Raw genomic sequence first — 24,895 nt, forward strand, 5'->3', positions numbered from 1 at the left:
TTGGGAAAATAATGAATATTTTGGGAATTATTTGATCATATCTGAGGCAAAATCAAAGTTTTGGCAACATTTCTATTTGTATCCTGCAGTCTATTTTTGCATATTAGCAGACTTCTGTAACTTTTTCCAAAATCAGTACTTAAATTTTCAAGTATTTGGTGGAAGAATGCTAGAAACCCTAAGCAAAGTTTAGGACACTCTGAGTGTATGCAGCTTTTGCTAGAAGGTAAATGATTTAAAGGCATAACTAGAGATGCAAAACATTTGGCATTTTTAGAAAGTATAAGAAGGCAAAGAAGGAGTTATTGACTAGAGTAAGAGAGAAGATCCGTAGATTAGTAATCTAGGACCTCTGATCAGAAAAACCAAACATGCAATTCGTTTGAAGTTCTGAAACAGCAAGCATTGGTCGGCGATGTTTAAAGATGGCCAATTAGTCGTGGTAGTTTTTTTATTGTATGGGATTTTAATATTGCAGTTATTGCCTGCCCCTCGTTGCTGTCCATGTGCTGGAGATAGACCTACAATTCCATTAGGGAATTCCAAAATTTTGACCCAGCAACAGTGAAGGAATGATAATAATCAGGGTATTAAAAATTAACAAGGTGACAAAAACACAAATTATTGGAAAACCTCAGTCAGTCTGGCAGCATCTCTGGAGAGAAAGCAGAGTTAACATTTTGGGTCGAGTGACACTTCCTCAGATTTGATGGTAAATCCCATTGGAGAGAGGAGCAGAATTTCTTCAGGGTGGTAATGTGGTAATACGGTAATCATTGGTGATTTCACATATTGTTGAAAAATGTGGTGCTGGAAAAACAAAGCAGGCCAGGCAGCATCCGAGGAGCAGGGGAATCGACGTTTTGGGCATAAGCCTTCTTCAGGATTTCACATATTGACTTGGTAATAGTAAAAAGCACAAATAGTGTTGAAGATTAATTTCTGAAGTGTTAGGAATGATTATCTGGAGCAGTATGTTGAGCCAACTAGAAAACCGGCTATTTCAGATCTGATATGTTATGAAAAAGGCTAATGAATAATCTTGTTCTAGAAGAGCTTCAGAGATGAGTGACCATAATATTTAGAATTTTACATTGAGCTATATCTCTTAAAACAATCTAAAGCCAGGATGTTAAATTTGAACAAGAAATATTATGAAGGAATGGTGAGAAAAATAGTTTAGATGGATTTGCAAAATACATTATAGCAACTCTACATTCCTTTAAGGCAGAAAACCCCAAAAATATCTGTCAACTACGACTAACAAAGGAAGTTTGAAATTGAAGTCCAATTGAAAGAAAGGGATTATAATGTTAGCAGAATAAATGGTCAACCAGAGGATCAGAAGGATCTTAGAATTTAGCAAAGGACAACCAAGAATCTGAACGATATGAAGAATAGAGTATGAAAATAAATGAGCAAAAAACAAGTGAACGTAAAAATGTCTATAGGTATGTTAAAAAGGCACATATCTATATTTTAAAAAGTTTGACGAAAGTAAATGAGGGTCTATTACAGGCAGACTTGGATGAATTTACAATGGATATTAGAAGTGATTGAGAAGGTAAATGATTACTTTATGCCTGTCTTCACTGAGAACTGAAAATCTACCAGAATTGGAGATCCAAGGGACTAGGGAAAATTAGTTGAAGGAAATTAGTATTAGCAAGTTTATGTTGGAGAAATTAGTTAAACCAGGGTCTGATATTCTGCATCAGTGTTGAAAAAAGTAGCTACGGAGATGATGGGTGCATTGATGATGGTTGCTCAAAATTCAGTAGATTCTAGAATAGTTCCTAAAGAATGGAAAGTATTAAATGTCACTCAACCATTTAAGAGGGAAGGAAGAGAATGAGGAACTACAGACCTCGTGGCTTTAATAGAAGGGAAGAAGCACTAATCTACACAGTGGGCGCTTGGATAAAAATGACTGGACATGGTCAGTATGGATTTTGAGTTTGATTAAATCTGTTGGAGTTGGTGAAGAATATTACTAATTGTTAAAAGAAAGACTTTGGACATATCAATAGTATACTTCAATTTTCAGAATGCTAAGGCCCTACGATGCATGATTAGAAGTAGCAGGCTGTTCAGCACATTATTGAGTCTGCTCTGCTGTTCAGTGAGATCATGGCTGATCTGATGATCCTCAGTCCACTTTCCTGCATTATCGCCATAACCCTTGATTTCCTGACTGACTAAAAATCTGTCTATCTTTGCCTTGCAATACACTTGACAACAAAACCTATTCAGCCCTCAGCAATAAAGAATTTCATAGATTCACTACCCTTTGAGAGAAGAAATTACTCCTCGTCTCTGTATTAAATATTTGACCCCCTTATTTTGAAGATATAATCTGCTACAGGATATTGATTGGCAAAATTGAAATGCAGGGGATAGGAGGTAATGTATTGCACGGATTAAGGATTGGTTAACTGGAAGAAAACCAATGTAAGAACAACAGGTCATATTCGCTAGTGCTAATGGATGAGGGTCAGAATTTGGGTCACAGCTATTCATGATATATATCATTGATTTGGGTGTGTGGACCAAATTAATATTTCCAAGTTTATAGATGCCACAAAGTTAGATAAGAATGTGTGCTGTGAGGAAGATGCAAAGTGGATTTACAAATAGTTGGATAGATTTGGTGAGTGGGGAAGAACATGGCACAGAATATAATGAGCAGAAATATGAGCATATCCACTTTGGTAGGATGAACAGATGTGCAGATTATTTTTTAATGCTATGAGATGAGAAACTATTTGTACAAAGAGACCTGGGTATCCTGATCATGAAGTCACCAAAAGCTAATAGGCAGGTTCAACAGGCAGTTAGGAAGGCAAATGGTTGTTAGCCGTGATTGCAAGAAGAATTGAATCTACACAAGTCGCAAAGTCTTGCTTCAATTGTACAGAACCTGGATTAGATTGCACCTGAAGTGTTGTGCAGGTTTGATATTCTTGCCTCGAAAAGAAGTTTATTGCCAGTTAAGGTTCAGAAGACCTGTTCCTGGAATGAAAGGGCTGTCCTCTGAGGAGAGTCAAAGTGTGGCATTGGAAAAGCACAGCAGGTCAGGTAGCATCCGAGGAGCAAGAGAATCAGTGATTTGGGCATTACCTCTTCATCAGGAATATTGGGGGATGGTGGGAAAGGGGGCTGAGAGATAAATTGGGGGGGAAGGTAGCTGGGAAGGCGATAGTTGGCTGCAGCTAGGGGGTGATAGTGATAGAAGATGGACAGGCAGGACAGTTCAAGAGGGCGGTGCTGAGTTGGAGGGTTGAATCTGGGATAGGGTGGGTGGAGGGGAGATGAGGAAACTGGTGAAGTTGACATTAATGCCGTGTGGTTAAAGGATCTCAAGGTTGAAGATTTAGGTTTTCTTCCTCATCAGGTGGCTTGAATTTGGCAGTGGAGGAGATCCAGGACTTGCATGTCTTTGGAGAGTGGAAGGGGGAGTTGAAGTGGTCAGCCACAGGGCGGTGGGGTTGTTTTGTGTGTGTCCCAGAGATGTTCCCTGAAGTTTTCCTCAAGTTGGCGTCCTGTCTTCCCGATGTAGAGACGACCACATCAAGAGCAACGGACACAGTAGATGAGGTCTTTGGATGTGCAGGGAAATATCTGCTGGATGTGAAAAGATCCTTTGGTACCTTGGACAGAGATGTGGGGACCATAATTTCCTCTCCCAAGTGATCAACAATGCCCATAAGTGCATCTCCTCCATTTCCCACACCTCCACCCTTGGACTCCTTCCTTCCAACCACAAGAAGGATAGAACCCACTTGGTCCTCACCTTCCATCCCAACAATCACCAGATACAGTACATTATCCTTCGCCATTTCTACCACCTACAATCAGACCCCACCACCAGAGTTATATTTCCCTCCCCACTCCGGTCTGTGTTCCGCAGAGACCATTCCCTCCGTGACTCCCTATTAGGACCGCGACCCCTCAACTCCCGGCACCTTCCCTTGCAGCTGCAAGAGGTGTAAAACCTGTGCCTACCCCCTCCCCCTCACACACTTCCATCCATGTCTCGAAAGGATATTTTCACATGCAGCAGAGATTTTTCTGCACTTCTACTACCTCATCATCTGCGTCCATTGCTCTCGATGTGGTGCCCTCTATGTCGGGAGTCAGGGTGCCAACTTGTGAAATGTTTCAGGCAGCATCTCTGGGATGTATGCACGAAACAGCCACGCCACCCTGTGGCCAACCACTTCAACTTCCCCCTCCCACTCTGTCAAGGACATACAAATCCTGTGCTGCCTCTATCGCCGAATCCAAGCCACCTGATGTCTGGAGGAAGAATGCCTCATCTTCCACCTGGAGACTCTCCAATCACAAGACATAATGTCGACATCACCAGTTTCCTCATCTCCTATACCCCCATCTCATTCCAGATCTAACCCTCCAACTCTGCACTGCCCTCTTGAACTGACATACCTGTCCATTTTCCTTCCCACCTATCTGCTCCACCCTTCCTCTGACCTATCACTATCACCCCCCCCACCTGCATCTACCTATCGCCTTCCCAGCTACCTTCCCATGTTCCACTGCCACTGCCTCAATTTATGTCTCAGCTCCCTCCACATTCCCACCCAACATGTTCCTGATGAAGGGCTTATGCCCGAAATGTCGATTCTCCTATTCCTTGGATGCTGCCTGACCTTCTGTGCTTTTCTAGCGCCACACTTTTAGACGCTGATCTCCATCATCTTCGGTCCTCACTTTTTCTCCCTGTCATCTGAAGACAGGTTGTGAAAACTAGGCCTATATTTCGCAGACTTTTGAAGAATGAGAAGCAATCTCATTGAAACCTACAAAATACTTAGAGACCAGCAGGGTAGATGGAGGTAAGATGTTTCTGCTGGTTATGGACTTTGGACCTAGTGGGTACAATTGAAAATAAGGGGGAGTACCCATAAGTGCGATATGGAGATTTTTTTTTAACTCCAGGGTTTGGGATCTTTAGAAGTCTCTGTCTCTCAGGTCTGCAGAAGGTTGGTCTTTGAGCATCTTTGAAGTAGCAATTGACACATTTCTCAATATCAGTGACCTAACTGGTAACTTTCAAAGGAGGTTCCAGAGCACTGAAGGTGTCACCTCAACAGGGGATGAAACACCCTACAAGCTCATCAAATATACCCACAACCATGGCAACAGGCACTCAAGCTACAAATCTTTATGCAAACCAGTAATGTAAGGAATGCTGCACGTGTGGGGGAAAATGGAATTGAAGTGGGTGATCAGCCAGGTTTGACTGATGTGACCTCTTGTTTCCTGTGTTCCTATTTAAAGAAATTCTGCAAAAAAGATACTGATTAACTGCAAGTGCTTTGAGTCTTGACCAATTAACATTGTTTATGTCTCTGAGTTATGAATGGTTCTGTCTGACTGGTCAGTTCCAGGTCGATTTCTTGAACCCCTTTTATTGTGCCCATCTCATTGACAAATTGGGAGCTTCACAATATAGGAGAAGGTGTTACACTTCCATAAGCTTCAGTCTAATTGATTGTGGATTGCTATTTTCTATTTCTGGTCATTCTTTCCGGGCAAAGTTTATTATTAAACACCTTCAGTGGAAGATGACTATGCATTTGCATTTAAACAAGAATATTATAATGTTCGATATATATAACAATGTGTTATCTGTTCAGTGAAGAAGTGCTCATTGTTGTCCATAACCGGTGTGAAGCGTATTGTCGAGTTGTCAACCTGATCAGGTTCATTCAAATTGTACTTATCTACTTTATGTTCTATAATATATAATCCAGTAGCTAGAATGTTGGCACCATTCTGATTCTGTTGTACAGGAAGGAGGGTCAAAGTGCAATAGTGTTAGTCATGGTGGATTCCATGGTCAGGGTCCACATTGACATTTCTGTGGCTGCATGTGAGATTCCAGGATGGTGTGTTGCCTTTCTGGTGCCAGGCTCAAGGATGTCTCCGAGTGGACATATCGCATTCTGAAAAGGGAGAGTGAGCAGCCAGAGGTTGTGGTCCTTTTAGAACTAATGACATTAGCAAGAACGGTGAGGTCCAGCAAAAGGAATTTAGGGAGTTCGGCAGAAAGTTAAAAAGCAGGACTGTTAGGGTTGTAATGAGAAAGTGTATAAGGTATGAGCAGATGAGGGTAAGGCAGTTGATGCGGTATACATGGACTTCAGTAAAGCCTTTGATAAGGTTCCACATGTAGGCTGTTGGAGAAAATGCAGAGGCATGGAATTGAGGGTGATTTAGCAGTTTGGATTAGAAACTGGCTTTCTGAAAGAAGGCAGTGAGTGGTGGTTGGTGGAAAATATTCAGCCTGGAGTCCGGTTACTACTGTTGTGCCACAAGGATCTGTTTTGGGACCACTGCTGTTTGTCATTTTTATAAATGACTTAGACGCAGGCATAGGTGGATGGATTAGTAAATTTGCAGATGGCAGTAAAGTCGGTGGAGTAGTGGACAGTGTGGAAGAATGTTACAGGTTGTAGGGGGACTTGCATAAACTGCAGAATTGGGCTGAGAGGTGGCAAATGGAGTTTAATGCCGCTAAATGTGAGTTTATGCACTTTGGGAAGAATAACAGGAAGGCAGAATACTGGGTCAATGGAAAGATTCTTGGTAGTGTGGATGTGCAGAGGGATCTTGGAGTCCATGTACATAGATCCCTGAAAGTTGCCACCCAGGTGGATAGTGCTGTTAAGAAGGCTTACGATGTGTTATGTGTGTTATTGGTAGAGGGATTGAGTTCCGAAGCCGCAATATCATGCTGCAACTATACAAAACACTGTTGCGGCCACACTTGGAATATTGTGTACAGTTCTGGTCCCCATATTTCGGGAAGGATGTGGAAGCGTTGGAAAATGAGCAGAGGAGATTTACCAGGATGTTGCCTGGTCTGGAGGGAAGGTCTTATGAGGAATAGCTGAGAGACTTGAACCTGTTCTCATTGGCAAGAAGAAGGTAAGAGGGGATTTGATAGAGACGTACAAGATGATCAGAGGATTAGATTGGGTAGACAGTGAAAGTCTTTTTCCTAGGATGATTACATCAGCTTGTACGAGGGGGCATAACTATAAATTGAGGGGTGATAGATTTAAGACAGATGTCAGAGGCAGGTTCTTTATGCAGAGAGTGGTAAAGCTGTGGAATGCCCTACCTGCTAATGTAGTCAACTCAGCCACATGAGGGAGATTTAAACAATCCTTAGATAAACACATGGGTGATTTTGGGATAGTATAGGGGATGAGCTGAGCATAATTCGCAGGTCGGCACAACATCGAGGGCCGAAGGGCTTATTTTGCGCTGTATTGCTCTATGTTCTATAAGGTAGAGGTTAACAATGAACAAGCAGGGTCAGTTTAATGAAGGTGGGACTCTTAAAAAGTGCATTGGGTAAGACAGGAGGGAGGAAATAATACAACGCTGAATGACAGGATTGGGTGTACAGCCAAAATTAGAGTTCTTCATACAAATGCACAGAGTTTAAGGAACAAGTTAAATGAGTTGTAAGCACAGATTCATATTGGAAACTAAGGTATAGTAGCTATTACAGAGGCTTGGCTGCGGGGTGATCAGGAGCAGGAACTGAACATACCAGTTTATAAGATTTATAGGAGGCATAGCAAAAACGACAGACAGGATGGCGTAGCGTTACTAATTAGAAAATGGAATCACTTCAGTGGTGAGAGAGAATGTAAGGAGGGGGAGAGCATTCCAAAGACCTTTTTGGGTGGAACTGAGGAGACATAAAGGAATTAAAACCTCAATAAGTGTCCCATATAGACCACCTAGTAATAGCTGAGAAGTGTATAATGTTTAATTGCTGAAATTAGGCAACTGTGTAGCAAAGGCAGAGTCACATTAATAGAGGATTTTAATCTTAACATAGATTAGGATAGACAGACAACCATCTGCCAGAAAGATTGTGAATTTCTTGTGTCTCCTGAGGTTGTGTCTCTTTGATGCAACAAGGGGACAAGCAACATTGCACTTCATAATGAGCTTGATTTAATTAGTGACCCAGTTGTTCGTGAGCATTTGTCAAATAGTAATCATAGCATAATTCAGTTTCATGTAGTGTTTGTAAGAGACAAAGAATGGATTTAGGTCATGCAGACTTTAATGGGATGAGACAGAGATTGTCTACAGTAAACTAGGCAACACTGCTAATAGGTAAAACAGCTGAAGAAAGTATGGGTATTCAAAGAAATATTTTAATGTAATTCAGAAGCAACTTGTTTCCATGAAAAGGAAAAGCGCCACCTCACAGAAGAAACTTCCATGGAGATAAGGGACATGGTTAGAGACAAGAAAACAGCAGATGCTGGAATCCAAGGTAGACGAGCAGGAAGCTGGAAGAACACAGCAAGTCAGGCAGCATCAGGAGGTGGAGAAGTCAACGTTTTGGATGTAATCCTTATTCCTGAAGAAGGGTTACATCCAAAATGTTGACTTCTCCACCTCCTGATTGTGCCTGGCTTGCTGTGTTCTTCCAGCCTCCTGCTAGTCTACTATGGAGATGAGGGACAGCATAAATTTCAAAGAAAGGGGCTTATAAAAATGCAAAGAACAGTACAGATCCCACAGAATGGGACAACTACAAAGACCAACAAAAGGCCACAAAGTGGCTGAAAAGGATTATGAAAAGAAACTTAAATGGACATAAAAGACAATAGATGTTATAGTTGTATAAAGGGAAAGTGACTGGTTAAGAGTGCTGTTGGCGCTTTGAAGGCTGAGTGGGGATATTGTCAAGGACCATGAGGAAATAGCACACATGCTGAACAATTATTTTGCTTCAGTATTCGCAACAGAAATGGAGGATAGCTTGCTAGAAGTCCCAAATAAATTTACATGGATCAAGGACTAAATAAAATAAGTTGAAGTAAATCATCAATAATGGGGAAATTAATAGAACTGAAGATTGACAAATTCCCAAGACCTAATGGTTTCCATGCACAAGTGTTCAAGGAGGTAGGAGATGCTGATGCCTGAACCATAATCTTTCAAGAGTTCCCTAGATTTAGCAGTTGTACCTCTGAATTGGAAATTTATTCATGTCACTCTGCTGATTAAGAAAGGTATCAGGAGGAGACAGAGGAAATTGCAGACCAGTTAGCTGTGGTGGGGAATTTGGTTCTGGACTCCAACAATGATTGGGCAATTGATTACCTAAAAAAAAAATTCAGTGAATCAGGGAGAGTCTCTATGCATTCATGAAGGATAGGTGATGCCTGATAAACCTAGAGTTTTTTTTGAAGTAGTAGCAAAGGACTTCTAAAAGGCTAAAGTCCCACATCAGACTGTTAGCTAAGATGGAAATTCATGGAATTGAGGGCAAATTACTGACTTGGAGAGGAACCTTGGTTGAGTGGCAGGAAACAAAGTTGGAATAATGGTTAAGTACTCAAATTGGTAGGACATGACCTGGTAGTTGGCAGTTGGACAGGCTTCCAGTCTTCAGCAGTGGCCGGTTTGTGAAACCAAGAGGCTGTGGAATGAACGTAAAATCATATTTGTCTTTAGCTTGTCTTTTATTTAATATCATTTGTGTAATGAAATAGCATTGTTATGTGTGGTTATGTTTGGTTCTTTTCCCGAGGTTTCACACGAGATGTAATTCACACACACCAACTTCTGCAAATAGTTAAAGTTTATTAAAGCTTGTACAAGCTGGGTGACATGCATAATGGCATACTGTGTGCAAATCTGATCCCTACACCTAAGGGAAGGGTGTTTTGGCTTTGTAGGGAGTTCAGCGCAGGTTTACAATATGATGCTTGGACTTTAGGGGTTTAGCTAGGGGGAGAGATTAAACAAATTAGGCTTTTGTTCTCTAGAATTTAGAAGCTTAAGCAGCAAATTAATTGAGATCTTCAGCCTATTAGCAGGGAAATAGTGTACAGAACAACCTTGATTATCCGAAGGAGACGGGTGGGGAGTATTTTGCTTGGATGACTGAGAGTTCAGATAGCGTTTTTATGGGACCTTGAGATCTTGTTTGGATCATCTGAAATTCAGATAATTGAGGTTTGTTCTGTAAAGAAACTTCTTCCACTGGTTCAAGATTCTAGAACCAGGGGCAAAGTCCAAGAATTAGGGCCAGGCCATTTGAGAGATGTCACTTCTACATGCGAAGAGTGGAGGAGGTTTGGAACTCATTTCCTTGAACAGTGGTCAATGCAAATTCAATTGTTCAAACTTATTCGGGAGAGACAAACTTTTATTAAGCCAGACTAGGGATATTGACCCAAGGCAGGCACATGTTAGGCCACACGTCAGACATGACCTTATTGAATGGTCAAGCAGGCTCATAGGGATGAATGGCTTATTCCTGTTCCTGTGTTCCTGATGAAGTGAATTGTTTTTGATTGCATCATTATTGCTGATAGGAGGTTTTAATGCCTTGTTCATCAATTTATTTGATTTGCTGTGGTTGACTGGGATTTAATTACCATATCAAAAATATAAAGTTTAATTGCTGGCTTGTATATTCGCCTTCAAACATGAAATAAAACACAACCAAGCCAGTAGAAAATTAAGTTTTATTATATTGCATATGCAAAGTTCACTGTTGCAGGATTTGCGACATGGGACAAACAAGACAAAGCATGAGTGTTGTTGTAGAATATGCTATTGAAGATATTTATGCAATATAGGTTCGTGGAGTTATAAAGTGGTCACAGCACAGGTTCTCCCTCTCTCCCTCACAACCCCCATGTTCCCTCTCCCTCCCACTCCCTATGTTTTGTGTGCCTGTCCATTCCTTTGCCTCCAATCCATGCAACCACATTTCCTCAACTCCTTTCTTCATCTCCCCATTATTGTTTTGAACTCGTGTCTGGGATGGATGATTATGTAATAAGAAAACACATTGTCTTTTCTCCCCACAGTGTGCTGCATACAGACGATAATTCTATTCACCAAGGAGCCCTACTCACAGGATGCTTTGCATGGGCGCAGTGCAATACTCCGTTGTGAGGTTGAGATTCCAACAAATGTTGTTTTTGAGTGGTTGCTAAATGGAAAACCTGTGAAGACTTCTGAGAGACGCTTCATTGAAGGCAGCAATCTGCAATTTACTGCAGTTGATTGGAGGGAGGACAGTGGAGACTTTCAGTGCATAGCACGGAATACAGTCACTGGAGAGGAAGCTAAAACAGCAACCGCGTCTTTCAATATCAAATGTGAGTACCAATGCTTTCTGGTTAGGAATGGTCCTATCTTATCTTGAAAAGGTTAACAAGTTCAAGGGTATGATTTTATGTTGAGCCAGGAGTTTGGCACTTCAGAGACACCTGTAGAAAGAATTATTAATTATTATTCAAAAGAAAATTCAGAAAAGTAATGACATTGGAAATTCATACTGGGAAAATGAAAACCTGAGAATGTATTAATGGACTGAGAGAACGTTAATGTGGACCAGTCCTCTGAACTGCTTCAGTCTTTATGATGTTTGTGCTTCCGCAGATTGCTATTTTCAAGATATTAACAGGAAAAGATAAATAAACTATTTCCACTGGTTGAGGATTCTCAAGCTAGGGAGCATAGTTTGAGAATTAGGGCCCAACAGTTCAGGTGAGATGTTAGGAAGAACTTCGACGCATGTTTGTAACCATCTCCTGCAAATGGCAATGGATATGGGATCAGATTAATTTTAAATTTTAGTGATAAATTTTTGTTAAGCAAAGGTATTAAGAGATATGAGCCAAAGGCGGGAGTTAGACCACAGATCAATTACAATCTCATTGAAAAATAGAACAGGCTCAAGTTCTAATTGTGGCTTTTTATTGTTGGGTGCAGGCAATCCTTAATAAAGGTAATTGAATCCAGTGTTATATCCAGTCTTTAATCAAGATTTATGAAAAGCTGAGGCTCCAGCAATGATCTTTGTAACACTCCACTAATCCACAGCCTGCCAACTTTATTCACCTGTTCATCTCTTTTGATTTTCTGTCCATCAACCACCCATTAATGGTAATATTCCTCCCAACTCTGTGAGTCTTTAGCTTGCATATTAATCTTTTGTGTGATGTTTTATTAAAGACTTATTGGAAATCCAAGTATTCTACGTTTGTCCATCATTATTTTTCTTTTGTAAAACAATATTGACTTTGATGATCATGCACTTCAAAAATCACTTCCTCATAAAGACTTCCTTAACAGATTCCTCCATGTACTTTCAAAGATTAATTGCTGGTTCAGTGTCTCATTCAATGCAATCTTAGCATATCATGCAAAGAAGGAGGCTATTAAACAAATTTGGCAGATTTAACCTAATTCATGATGATACCTGCTGACATTTGTGTGCATAATCCAGTAAATTATATTGCAATGATTTAGTCTGCATTTAAATATCAAGCAAGTAGTAGGGAGAAGCAAAAACTGCTATTGGAGACCATTAGTAGATGAAAATGGGCTGGGTGTGATGGCAACAGCCCATGTAACGACAAGGCCTGTGGGTGCGGGTGGTGAAAGAATGTGGAAGGTGGTGTTCTGGCCCTAAGCATATGAACTCTATATTGAGTCCTGAAGACTTTAGTGTCCCCAAGTTGAAAATAGGATGCTGTTCTTCCAGCTTGTGCTGAAGCCTTGCTAGAGCACTGCAGTATACTTGAGACACCATTGTTGGTCACGAAACAGTGGTGTGCTAAAGTGGCAGGTACTGGAAACTTGGGATCATTTTTGCATGCAGAATGTGGGTGTTCCACACAGTGGTCTCCCAATCTGCGTTTCATCTCTTTGTAGAAGAAACATTGTGAGTTGCAAATATAATAGACAAGGTTGAGTAAATTGCAGTTTCACCTGGAAGATGTGTCTGAGACCTTCAGTCGTGGTGAGGGGGGAAGTAAATGGGTAGGTGTTGTACCTTCTACGATTGTGTGGAAAGATGCTGTGGTGGTATGTGGGAGGTATCGGGAGTGGACTAAGGTGTTCTGGAGGGCAAGGTCCCTATGGAAGGCTGACACAGGGAAGTGTCTGATGGAGGCAACCTGCTGGAGATGGCAGAAGTGGCTAATTGTGATGCTTTGGATGTGGCTTTTGGAAAGTGAGGATTGGGGTCTCTATCTGTGAAGTGGGAGGGAAAAGAAAGGGCAAGGGCAGAAGTGTGGGAAATGGGTTGGATACAGGTGAGAGATCTATCAATCAGGTTCATGGAGAATCTTTGTTTGAGGAAAACATTGGACATTGAGTTCTCCCAGCGGAAAGTGGCATCATCAGAACCAATGTGACAGAGAAACTAGAAGGATGGAGTGGAATCTTTACAGGAAGCATGATATGAGGATGTATAGTGAGGGTAACTGTGGAAGTTGGTGGGTTTGTAGTAGACATTTTGTGGTGGTCAGAAATGGAAACAGATGTCAAGGAAGGGAAGAGTCAGATGGATCAGGTGAAAGTGAGCATGGTGGAAATTGGAAGCAAAATTGATAAATATTTCAATTCTGGACAAGAGAAGGAAGTAGCACCGATAATGTCATTGATTTACCAGAGAAAGTTGTGCGGAGGAATTGAGTGCTCCATTTCTCCTGAAACTTGATCTGCAAGGTGAACTTGCACTGTTGGTATCACTCTGCATTGCAAACCAATTGCCGAGCCAACTGAGCTAACCAGTCCTCTCTAATAGACTTAATACAGCACAGGCGAAGATTGTTCAACCCAGCAAGTACATATCCTCTTTCCGTAGAGGATGCAGTCCATCTAGTTTCCTTCTGAAATCATTTATCACCTCTACTTCTATCACCTAGCGACATAAAGAAATGTTTTCCTTGCACCCCTCTGCACTTCTGGCCAAAAACAAAAACACTTTGTACCAAAAAGCTAATAGAAACTATTTATTTTGTCTAACTAAGCTAAACAGGTCATCTTGTGCTCTTTTCCAAATTTCACCTCAAACTGCTTTGCTTCAAAGAGAGCAAACCCAGATTTTCCAACCTAACGTTTGTAGCGTAAAGCCCTGATGCCTGGAACTTTTGTGGCAAGTCTCTTCACCTATTGAAAGTACACTGACACCTATTCTGAAGGTTGACAGGACTGACACACTGCTGTACTTTTGGCATCCAGGCTTGCCTTCATTTACCTGCTTTTGATCTTATCTCTTTCGTTACACCTCACTGGGGCAGCCTACTTAAAACCAAGCCCCTGAAGTCATCAAAAAGTTACATTTCATTGAAGTACAAAGTTAAAAATCACACAACACCAGGTTATGGTCCAACAGGTTAATTTGGGAGCACTAGCTTCCAAATAAACCTGTTAGACTATAACCTGGCATTGTGTGATTTTTAACTTTGTATATGCCAGTCCAACACTGGCACCTCCAAATCATAAAAGTACACTAAATTCCACAATATACCTGTTGATAGGGCTCTCGACAGCGTGCGGTCCATCTCTCGTGCCACGAACCTCACCTCCTCCCTCCTCTCCCAGAACAAGGATAGGGTCCGTCTTGTTCTCACCTTTCACCCCACCAGCCTTCACATGCAAAGAATAATCCTCCACCATTTTTGCCAACGCCAACACGACGCCACCACTAAACACATCTTCCCTTCCCTCCCCCTGTCTGCATTCCGCAGAGATCGTTCCATCCGGGACAACCTAGTCCACTCCTCCATCACACTTAACACCTCTCCCATCACAAACGGCACCTTCCCATGCAATCGCAGAAGGTGCAACACCTACCCCTTTACCTCTTCCATGCTCACCATCCAAGGCCCCAAACACTCATTTCAGATTAAGCAGCGTTTCACTTGTACTTTTTTCAATTTGGTCTATTGCATTCGTTGCTCCCAATGTGGTCTCCTCTATATTGGAGAGACAAAACATCGACTGGGTGATCGCTTTGCTGAGCACCTTTGGTCTGTACGCAGTCAGGTCTTGGACCTTCCCGTGGCTTGCCACATCAACACACAATCCTGCTCCCATGCCCACATGTCTGTCCTTGGCCTGCTGCAATGTTCCAGTGAAGCTCAACGCAAACTGGAGGAACAGCATCTCATCTTCCGACTAGGCACGTTACAGCCTGCCGGTCTCAGCATTGAATTCAACAACTTCAGATGATTATCCCATCTCGACCCCTCTGTTTTCATTCTGCTCCGTAATTTTATTTCATTTATTTATCTTTTTTTATATCTTTTTCACTGTTCTGTACCTCTTATTTCTTGATTGTCTCTCTTTCTCTCGCTCCCCACTCTCTCATCACCTTTTTCCTCTCCTCTTCCCCCTTTGCTACCCTTCTCCCATGTTTTCCATTTTGCTTCTGCTTCACCCATCCCCCACATATTTTGTCACATAGCACTATCCTCAGCCTTGGTCATTCACAGCTCCTAATCTCCCTATAATCTCTCTATGCACTCTTTATTGCTACCTTTGCTTCTGGAGCCACGACTCACCTTCTCTCAGCCTAGTATAAATACCTCCCTATTTCTCCCTTTTTTTAGCTTTGACAAAGGGTCAGTTAGACTGGAAACTGAGAGTGGCACGGTGGCACAGTGGTTAGCACTGCTGCCTCACAGTGCCAGAGACCTGGGGTCAATTCCCGCCTCAGGTGACTGACTGTGTGGAGTTTGCACGTTCTCCCCGTGTCTGCGTGGGTTTCCTCCGGGTGCTCCGGTTTCCTCCCACAGTTCAAAGATGTGCAGGTAAGGTGAATTGGCCATGCTAAATTGCCCGTAGTGTTAGGTAAGGGGTAAATGTAGGGGTATGGGTGGGTTGCGCTTCGGCGGGTTGGTGTGGACTTGTTGGGCCGAAGAGCCTGTTTCCACACTGTAATCTAATCTAAAAAGCTCTTTTCTCTCCTTCGGCAGCATATATACTAAAATTGGGTAGGTGGGGCACTGGTGAAGCAAAGGAAAGCATTTGCAAATTCTTGGTACCACGTTGACTGTGCTGTACAAGGGAGGAGCAAAACATGTGGAAATGCAGTATCATAGTGGATTCAATTTAAAGGGAATAGATAGGCATTTTTGTGGCTGCAATGAGATTCTAGTATGGTATGTTACCTTCCTGGTGCTAGGGTCAAGGATGGCTGAGTGGCTACAGGACATCCTCAAGGGGAGGATGAACAGCCAGATGTCATTGTACACATTGGTGTATATTACCAATGACGTAAGTGAGTAAAGAAATGAGGCCCCAAGAGCAGAATATAGGCTGTTAGAAAGCAAGCTGAAAAGCAGGACTCAACAGGTAGTGGTTTCAGGATTACTACCAGTGCCATTTGCTCGTCAGTAGAATTATCTGGGCACATTGGATGCGTACGTGGCTGAAAAGATGGTGTGAGTAGGGGGAGTTTCAGATTCCTGGGCCATTGGGACTAGTTTTGGGGGAGGTGAGACCAGGACAACTGGAAGGGTTACACCTGGGCAGGAGTGGGACTGTGCCCCAGCGGACTATTTGGTAGAATGATTGAGAAGGTTTAAACTAAATTGGCAAGGCGAGAGGAGGGTTGGAACCAAGCAAGGAGGAGAAAGTGAGGACTGCAGATGTTGGAGAGTCAGAGTCGAAAAAGGTGGCGTTGGCAAAGCAGAGCAGGTCAGGCAGGAGCCAACCAGTAGGAAAGTTGACGTTTTGGGATAAGGACATTTCTGATGAAGAGCTTATCCCCAAAACGTCAGCTCTCCTGCGCTTTGGATACTGCCTGACCTACTGTGCTTTTTCAGTGCCACCCTTTTCAAATCTATGCAAGGAGTCAGTGGAAGGGAAATTGAGGACAAGAGCAAATGTGAGAAAGGGGACTAAGGGGTGTGATAGGCAGAGGAATCATAGAAACATAGAAGTTAGGAGTAGGAGAAAGCCATTCGACCCTTTAAGCTTGCTCCACCATTCATCACAATCATGGCTGATCGTCCAACACAGTAGCCTAATCCTGCTTTCTCCCAATAAGGTTTAATCCCACTGCCCTCACTGTATCTAGCTACCCCTTGAATACAGTACAGGTTTTGGCATCAGCTACTTCCTGTGGCAATTAATTCGCAAGCCCACCATTCTTTGGGTGAAGAAATGTCTCCTCATCACCGTCCTAAATCACCCCAAATCCTCAAACTGTGAACTCTGGTTCTGGATGAACCCACCATTGGGAACATCCTTCCTGCATCTACCCTGTCTAGTCCTGTTAGAATTTTATAAGTCTTTGAGATCCTCCACCCCCTCCTCCCCCCCAATTCATCTGAACTCCAGTGAAAACGATCTTAACCTCGTCCATCGCTCCTCCTACGTAAGTCCTGCCGTTCCTGGAATCAGCCTGGAAAACCTTTGCCTTGACAGCAAGAGCATCCTTCCTCAGAAAAGACAACCAAAACTACACACAATATTCTAGGTGTGGCCTCACCAAGGCCCTGTAAAACTGTAGCAACACATCCCTGCTCCTGTACTCGAAACGTCTCGCAATGAAGGCCAACAAGCTATTTGCTGCCTTTATGTCTGCTGCACCTACATACCTGCCTTCAGCAACTGGTGCACAAAGACACCCAGGTCCCACCTCACACTTCCCTCTTGCAATTTACTGCCATTCAGATAGTAATCTGCCACCTTGTTTTTGTTTCCAAAGTGAAAGACCTCACATGTATCTAAATTATACTACATCTGCCATTGATTTGTCCACTCAGTCAGCCTGTCCAGATCATGCTGAAGCATGCTGAAGCATGAGTGGGCGGCACGGTGGCCCAGTGGTTAGCACTGCTGCCTCACAGCGCCTGTAGACCCGGGTTCAATTCCCGACTCAGGCGACTGACTGTGTGGAGTTTGCACATTCTCCCCGTGTCTGCGTGGGTTTCCTCCGGGTGCTCCGGTTTCCTCCCACAGTCCAAAGATGTGCGGGTCAGGTGAATTGGCCATGCTAAATTGCCCGTAGTGTTAGGTTAAACGGGTAAAGGTAGGGGTATGGGTGGGTTGCGCTTCGGCGGGTCGGTGTGGACTTGTTGGGCCGAAGGGCCTGTTTCCACACTGTAAGTAATCTAATCTAATCTAAGTAATCTAATCTAATCTCAATGTCCTCGTCGGAGTTCACCCTTCCACCCAACTTGGTAGCATCTGCAAACTTTGAGATGTTACAATTTAGTTCCGTCATCTAAATTATTTCTGTGTTGTGAATATCTGGGCCAGTGAATCACGGGCCAGAATCAAACAAAGCCAAAGGAAAGAAAAAAAGACAAGGCCCGAAGAAGTTGTGCCTGAATGCACAAAGCATTCAATCTAAAATAGATGAATTAATCACATGAGTAGTCCGGATTACTGCATGGTGACCAGGGATAGGAACTGAATCTCCAGGCGTCCTCAGTATTTAGGAAACTAAAACACAAGTTGCTGGAAAAGTTCAGCAAGTCTGGTAGTATTTGTGAAGAGAAATCAGTTAATGTTTTGGGTCTGGTGATCCTTAGAACTGATGGTAACTAGGAAAATGACAGTTGATAGGCTATGGTAAACATTCAAAAAGTGAATGGGTGAATCACAAAAAACATTTATTCCTATCTGGCACAAAAATACAAAGAGAACGTTGGCCAAGCAATGGCCTATGAATGAACTGAGATAAAACATAAAAGCAAAAAAAGATCTGAGGATTGGCAGCACTTTAAAAGTCAGCAAAGGAGGACTGTTGAAGAAATTCTTCGGACTCGGACCTTCAGCATTGACAAATGTTATTGCATGATATCATGGGGGAGAAAAAACACCTTCCCTTAGCACGGACTGGTGTTTTCTCCTAAGTGTTATGGAATACAAGAGTTTGTATAGTGCATAAAATGCTGAGCTGACAGTTCTCAATCAAATACTGAATCACAAGATAATCACTAGATGGCCTATGTGAACATACAGCAGACAGAGGTCAGCCTTGCCAAGACTATAACATAACTACACACGATGCTAATGTTTCTCAGATCTTGAGTTAATGCAGATGGCAGATAAAAAGTTCATGAGTTATGTGGGGATAAAAAACAGTTATGTAGTTGTTACAGAATGTTCTATTAGGCTAGGGTCACCCAGGGCATGGGGCCAAGCCAGGTGAGAGGAATATTATGATTGACCCAAATGGCTTGCAAACAGGCAGACCAGCAGAAACAGCTCCTACAAAGTCCAAGGAATTGATTTAACAAGGGGGTGACGGGGAGGGAAATGAAAGCAAGTCTATGGGGAACGTAAGCATTGACTGTACAAAGAAGTTCTGTAGGTATGTAAAGAGAAAAAGATTGGCCAAAGCTAATTTAGATCCCGAACTGTACAAAACAGGAAGTTAAGGCAGAGAAAAGAAATAACCAACAAACTAAATTTTTACTTTGTTTCTGTCTTTACAAAGCAGGACACCAAAGGTATACCAGAAATGGTGGAAATACTGGGTTTAGTGTTAGAAATGTCCCTAGAAATAGTAAATACGTTGGTTTCCATCTTCCAAGATTTAGGCTCTGGAACAGTTCCTACAGTTTGGAGGATAGCTAGTGCAAGCCCACGATTTAAAACTAGATGTAGAAAGATAACAGGGAATTATAGATCAGTGAATCTGACATTGGTTGTGGGGAAGATGCTAGTGATCATCATCAAGGATTTTATAGCAGAATACTTATAAAATAGTAGCAGAATCAGACACAGTCAGCATGGATTTACTCCGATTGTAGTTCAACAGCTTTATTTGAAAGCACAAGCTTTCAAAACACTGCTACTTTGTCAGGTGAAGTGGAGGGAACTGCAGAGGCACGGAATTTATAGGCAGAGACATAATGATTGTGGTGCTGGAAAAGCACAGCAGTCAGGCAGCATCCGAGGAGCAGGAGAGTCGACATTTTTGGCATAAGCCCTTCATCAAGAATGAGACTTGTGGGCCGGGTGCACTGAGAAATAAATGGACGGGATGGGGTTGGGGGGGTAAGGTAGCTGAAAAAGCAATGGGTAGATGAAGGTGGGGGAGAAGATGATAGGTTGGAGAAGAGAGTGGAGAGAATAGATGGGAAAAGTGATGGACAAGTCAGGTGGGCGGTGCCAAGTTGGTGGCCTGGGACTGGGATAATGTGGGATGAGGTTAAATGAGGAAACTGTTGAAATCCCCATTGATCCCATGTGGTTGCAGGGTCCCAAGGTGGAATAGGAGGCATTCTTTCTCCAGGTATCAGGTGCTAAGGGTTTGGCGATGAAGGAGGCCCAGGACCTGCGTGTTCTTGACGGAGTGGGATGGGGAGTTAAAGTCCTCGGCCACGGTGTGATGGGGTTGCTTGGTGTGCGTGTCTCAGAGATGTTCTCTGAAAAGATCCACAAGTAGGCATCCTGTCTCCCCGATGTAGAGGAGACCACATTGGGTGCAACGCATACAGTAGATGACATTGGCGGAGGTACAAGTAAATGTCCGTCAAATGTGGAAGGATCCTTTGGAGCCTCTAACGGAGGTGAGGGAGTAGTGTGCGCGCAGGTTTTGCACTTCCTCTGGTGGTAGGGGAAGATGCCAGGAGTGGGGTGTCTGGACCTGATGAGGGAGTCGTGGAGGGAATGGCATCTCCGGAATGCTGATAGGGGTGAGGAGAGAAATAAGTCTCTGGTGGGGTCTGTTTGTAGGTGGTGGAACTGGTGGAGGATGACACGATGTATGTGGAGGTTGGTGGGGTGGAAGGTGAGCACTGGGGGGGGGGGGGCGGTTCTGTCTTTGTTGCATTGAGGGCTTGGAAGCCTTCATCCTGGCAGATGGATGTGTAAGCCCTCAGTTTCTTCCTCTCACACCGTCCCAACCAGTACCCTTCCATTGATACCCTCATTCACCTGGCTGAACCTCTCCTTCCAAACTACCCACTTCCTCCAAACCAAAGGGGTAGCCATGGGGACCCACAAGGGGCACAGCTATGCCTGCCTCTTGACATGAAACAGTCCATCTTCTGCAGTACCATGAGCACCATCTTCCACCTGTTCCTCAGCTACATCGATGACTGTATCGGTGCTACATCGTATTCCCACGAGGAGGTTTAACATTTCATCCACTTCAATACCTTTCACCCTGACTTCAAATTCACCTGGATCATCTTGGACACCTCCCTCCCCTTTCTGGACCTCTCCATTTCCAGCGACTGACCAACCACGGACATCTACTACAAGCCCACCAACTCCCACAGCTTCCTAGACTACATCTCCCACCCTATTTCCTGTAAAATGCCATCCCTTATTCCTAATTTCTCTGCTTCCGGTGTATCTGTTTCCAGGACAACAAATTCCACCTTAGAAAATCCCAGATGGTGTCCTTCTTCCAAGTTTGCAATTTCTCTTCCTACATGGTCGATGATGCCCTCCAGTGCATCTCCTCCACTTTACGCACCACCGGTCTTGAACCCCACCCCTCCCAATGCAACAAGGACAGAATCCCCCGGTCCTCACCTTCCATCCCACCAACCTCCGCATACATCGCATCATCGTCTGCCACTTCATCACCTACAAACGGACCCCACCAGAGACATATTTCCTTCCCCTCCCTGATCAGCATTCTAGAATGGCCATTCCTCCGCGACTCCCTCGTCAGGTCCATGCCCCCCCCCCCCCCCACCAGCCCATACCCCACTCCCGCATCTTCCCCAACCACGGCAGGAAGTGCAAAACCAGTGCCCACACCAGTTTCCTCTCCTTCGTCCAAGGCCCTAAAGGATCCTTCTACATCCGACAGAAATTTACCTGTACCTCCCCCAATGTCATCTACTGTATCTGTTGCGCCCAGTGTGGTCTCCTCTACATCGAGGAGACAGGACACCTACTTATGGATCATTTCAGAGAACATCTCTGGGACACTCCGTCAAGGACATGCAGGTCCTGGGCCTCCTTCATCGCCAAACCCATATATTCCGATGCCTGGAGGAAGAACGCCTCATATTCTTCCTTGGGACACAGGATCAATGTTGATTTCAACAGTTTGCTTATTTCCCCTCCCCCCACATTATCCCAGTCCCAAGCCACTAACTTGGCACCGCCTACCTGACTTGTCCATCTCTTTCCCATCTATCCGCTCCATCCTCCTGTCCAACCTGTCACATTCTCCCTGACCTTCATCTACCTATTGCTTTTTCACTAGCTTTCCCCCTGCCCCCCCCGCCCCAAAACACCACCCCCCTCCTATTTATCTCTCAGGCCCCCCCACAAGCCTCATTCTTATGTCCGAAACACCAATTCTCCTGCTTCTCGGATGCTGCTTGACCTACTGTGCTTTTCCAGCACCACACTCTGACTCTGATCTCCAGCATCTGCAGTCCTCGCTTTCTCCTCAGCAGAGAGATAATTGCAAGATAATTCCAGGTAATTGGGTGTGTCAAAAGATAGTTCAAGTGAAGTCAAATGGTGTGTGCAAAGTGTTCACAGCTGAATAGCAAGTGAAGGGATGACCTATGGTCCAATTAATTAAGGCAGAGAGAGAAATACAAAAAGTCAGAAATAAGATAATTCTAGAGACAAACCAAATAGCTGAAATAACATAGGTATAAGAGTCACGTGACATGGGTGACTTGTTATTCAGCCTGTCAACATCCACTCACTCCATCTGTACTATCTTTTGATACTCTTAATTACCTGGAATTATCTTGCAATTATCTCTCTACTGACATAAAGGCAACTGAGAGAAATGAAGGAACTGAGAACATTCTGTCATTGAGGAGGCAGGGAGGCTGCATAAGGATTTGGATAGGTTAGGAGAGTGGGCAAAGAAGTGGCAGATGGGGTACAACATAGTGTGAGGTCATGCACTTTTGTAGGAAGAATAGAGGTGGGGACTATTTTCTAAATTGGCAGAAAATTCAGAAATCTGAAGTGCAAAGACTCTGGGGAATTCTTGTGCAGGATTCTCTCAAGCTAAACATGCAGGTTGAGTCAGTAGTTAGGAAGGCAAATACAATGATGGCATTTATTTTGAGAGGACTTGAATATAAAAGCAGGGATGTATCTCTGAGGCTCTATGCAGCTCTGGTCAGACCACATTTGGTGTATTATGAGTTTTGGATTCCATATCTCAGGAAGGATATACTGGCCTTAGAGCGTGTCCAGAGGAGGTTCACGAGAATGGTCCCAGGAATGAAGAGCTTAACTTATGAGAGATGTTTGAGGACTCTGGGTTTATACTTGATGGAGTATAAAAGGATGAGGGGATCTAACTGAAACATACAGAATACTGAATTGCCTGGACAGAGTAGATGTTGGAAAGGTGTTCCATTGGTAGGAGAGACTAGAACTCAAGGGCATAGCCTTAGAGTAAAGGGAAAACCTTTCAGAACATAGGTAAGAAGAAACGTCTTCAGGCAGTGGAATTCATTGCCACAGAAGGCTGTGGAGGCCAGGTCATTGAGTATATTTAAGACTTAGGTTCTTGAGTAATAAGGTAATCAAGGGTTATGGGGAGAATGGGTTTGAGAAATTTATCAGCCATGATTGAATGACGCAGCAGACTTGATGGGCTGAATGGCCTAATTTCTGCTCCTATGTCTTATGGTCTAAAAACTGGAAGAGGACCTGAGTGTGACTTAGAACATAGAACATAGAAGAATACAGCGCAGTACAGGCCCTTGGGCCCTCGATGTTGCGCCGATCCAAGCCCACCTAAACTACACTAACCCACTATCCTCCATATACCTATCCAATGCCCTCTTAAATGCCCATAAAGAGGGAGAGTCCACCACTGTTACTGGCAGGGCATTCCATGAACTAACAACTCGCTGAGTGAAGAACCTACCCCTAACATCAGTCCTATATCTACCCCCCCTTAATTTAAAGCTATGCCCCCTTGTAATACCCGACTCAATACGCGGGAAAAGGTTCATACTGTCGACCCTATCTAACCCCCTAGATGAGGACTTGGGACACAAGCATGAATAAATGTTTTCGTGTCTAAACTTAGGTAGGAGTAAGCCTGAATTTAGACCAAGGGTCCATATTCGACGTAGGTGAGGTGTATCTGGGGAGCTCAAGCTTATGATTTACACATCTTGCACTATGTGGGACACTCCTATGTTCTAATTACAAAGTCACTTTTCTCTATTTAATACAAAGAATGGTCTGTTGTTGTTTGACTGTTGAAACAACACCAGATCATTAATCAGACAGCGTGGTGCTGGAAAAGCATAGCAAGTCAGGCAGCATCTGAGGAGCAGGAGAATTGACTTTTCAGGCATACGCCCTTCATCAGGAATGAGGCTTATGGGCTGGGGGCTGAGAGATAAATGGGAGAGGGGTGGGGCTTGGGGGTGAGGTAGCTGGGAATGTCATAGGTAAATGAAGGTGGGAGGCGGGTGGGGGAAGTGATAGGTTGGAGAGGTGGGTGCAGCGGTTAGGTGTGAGGAAAGATGGACAGGTCAAGACAGCGATGCCGAGTTGAAGGCTTGGGACTGGGAATAAGGTTGGGGGAGGGAAAATGAGGAAACTGGTAAAAATCCACATTGATCCCATGTGGTTGCAGGGTCCCAAGGCGGAAAATGATGCATTCTTCCTCCAGGCATGGGTAGTTAGGGTTTGGCGATGGAGGAGGCCCATGACCTGCGTGTCCTTGGTGGAGTGGGAAGGGGAGTTGAAGTGTTCAGCCACGGAGTGGTGGAATTGGTTGGTGTGGGTGTCCCAGAGATGTTCTCTGGAATGATCTGCAAGTTGGCGTCCCATCTCCCAGATGTAGAGGAGACCACGTCGGGTACAATGGATACAGTAAATGACCTGTGGAAGTACAGGTAAATTTCTGTTGGATGTGGAAGGATCCTTTAGGGCCTTGGACGTAGGTGAGTTGTGGGCACAGATTTTGCTGCACTTCCTGCATTGGCAGGGGAAGGTGCTGGGAGTTGGGTGTGGACTTTTGGGGGTGAGGGGGGTTCGTGGATCTGACAAGGGAGTTGCAGAGGGAACAGTCTCTCTGAAATGCAGATCGGGATGCGGAGAGGGAAATGTATCCCGAGTGATGGGGTCTGTTTGTAGGTGGCGGATATAGCAG

At 43.8% G+C, this 24,895-nt stretch overlaps 1 protein-coding gene across 1 annotated transcript in view; it reads left to right on the forward strand.

The window, feature by feature from the left end:
* The window catches only part of ptk7b (protein tyrosine kinase 7b), a 278,930-nt gene that overhangs the window by 78,964 nt on the left and 175,071 nt on the right, over positions 1 to 24,895 (forward strand). The window contains exon 2 of the mRNA XM_043687347.2: positions 10,887 to 11,180. Within this exon, the coding sequence (XP_043543282.2) occupies positions 10,887 to 11,180 (294 nt within the window). The remainder of the gene's footprint in view (positions 1 to 10,886; positions 11,181 to 24,895) is intronic.

Source organism: Chiloscyllium plagiosum, unplaced genomic scaffold, assembly GCF_037043375.1.
Source record: "Chiloscyllium plagiosum isolate Xiang-an unplaced genomic scaffold, Cpla_swu_hap1 HiC_scaffold_3, whole genome shotgun sequence".
NCBI classification, from domain to species: Eukaryota; Metazoa; Chordata; class Chondrichthyes; order Orectolobiformes; family Hemiscylliidae; genus Chiloscyllium; species Chiloscyllium plagiosum.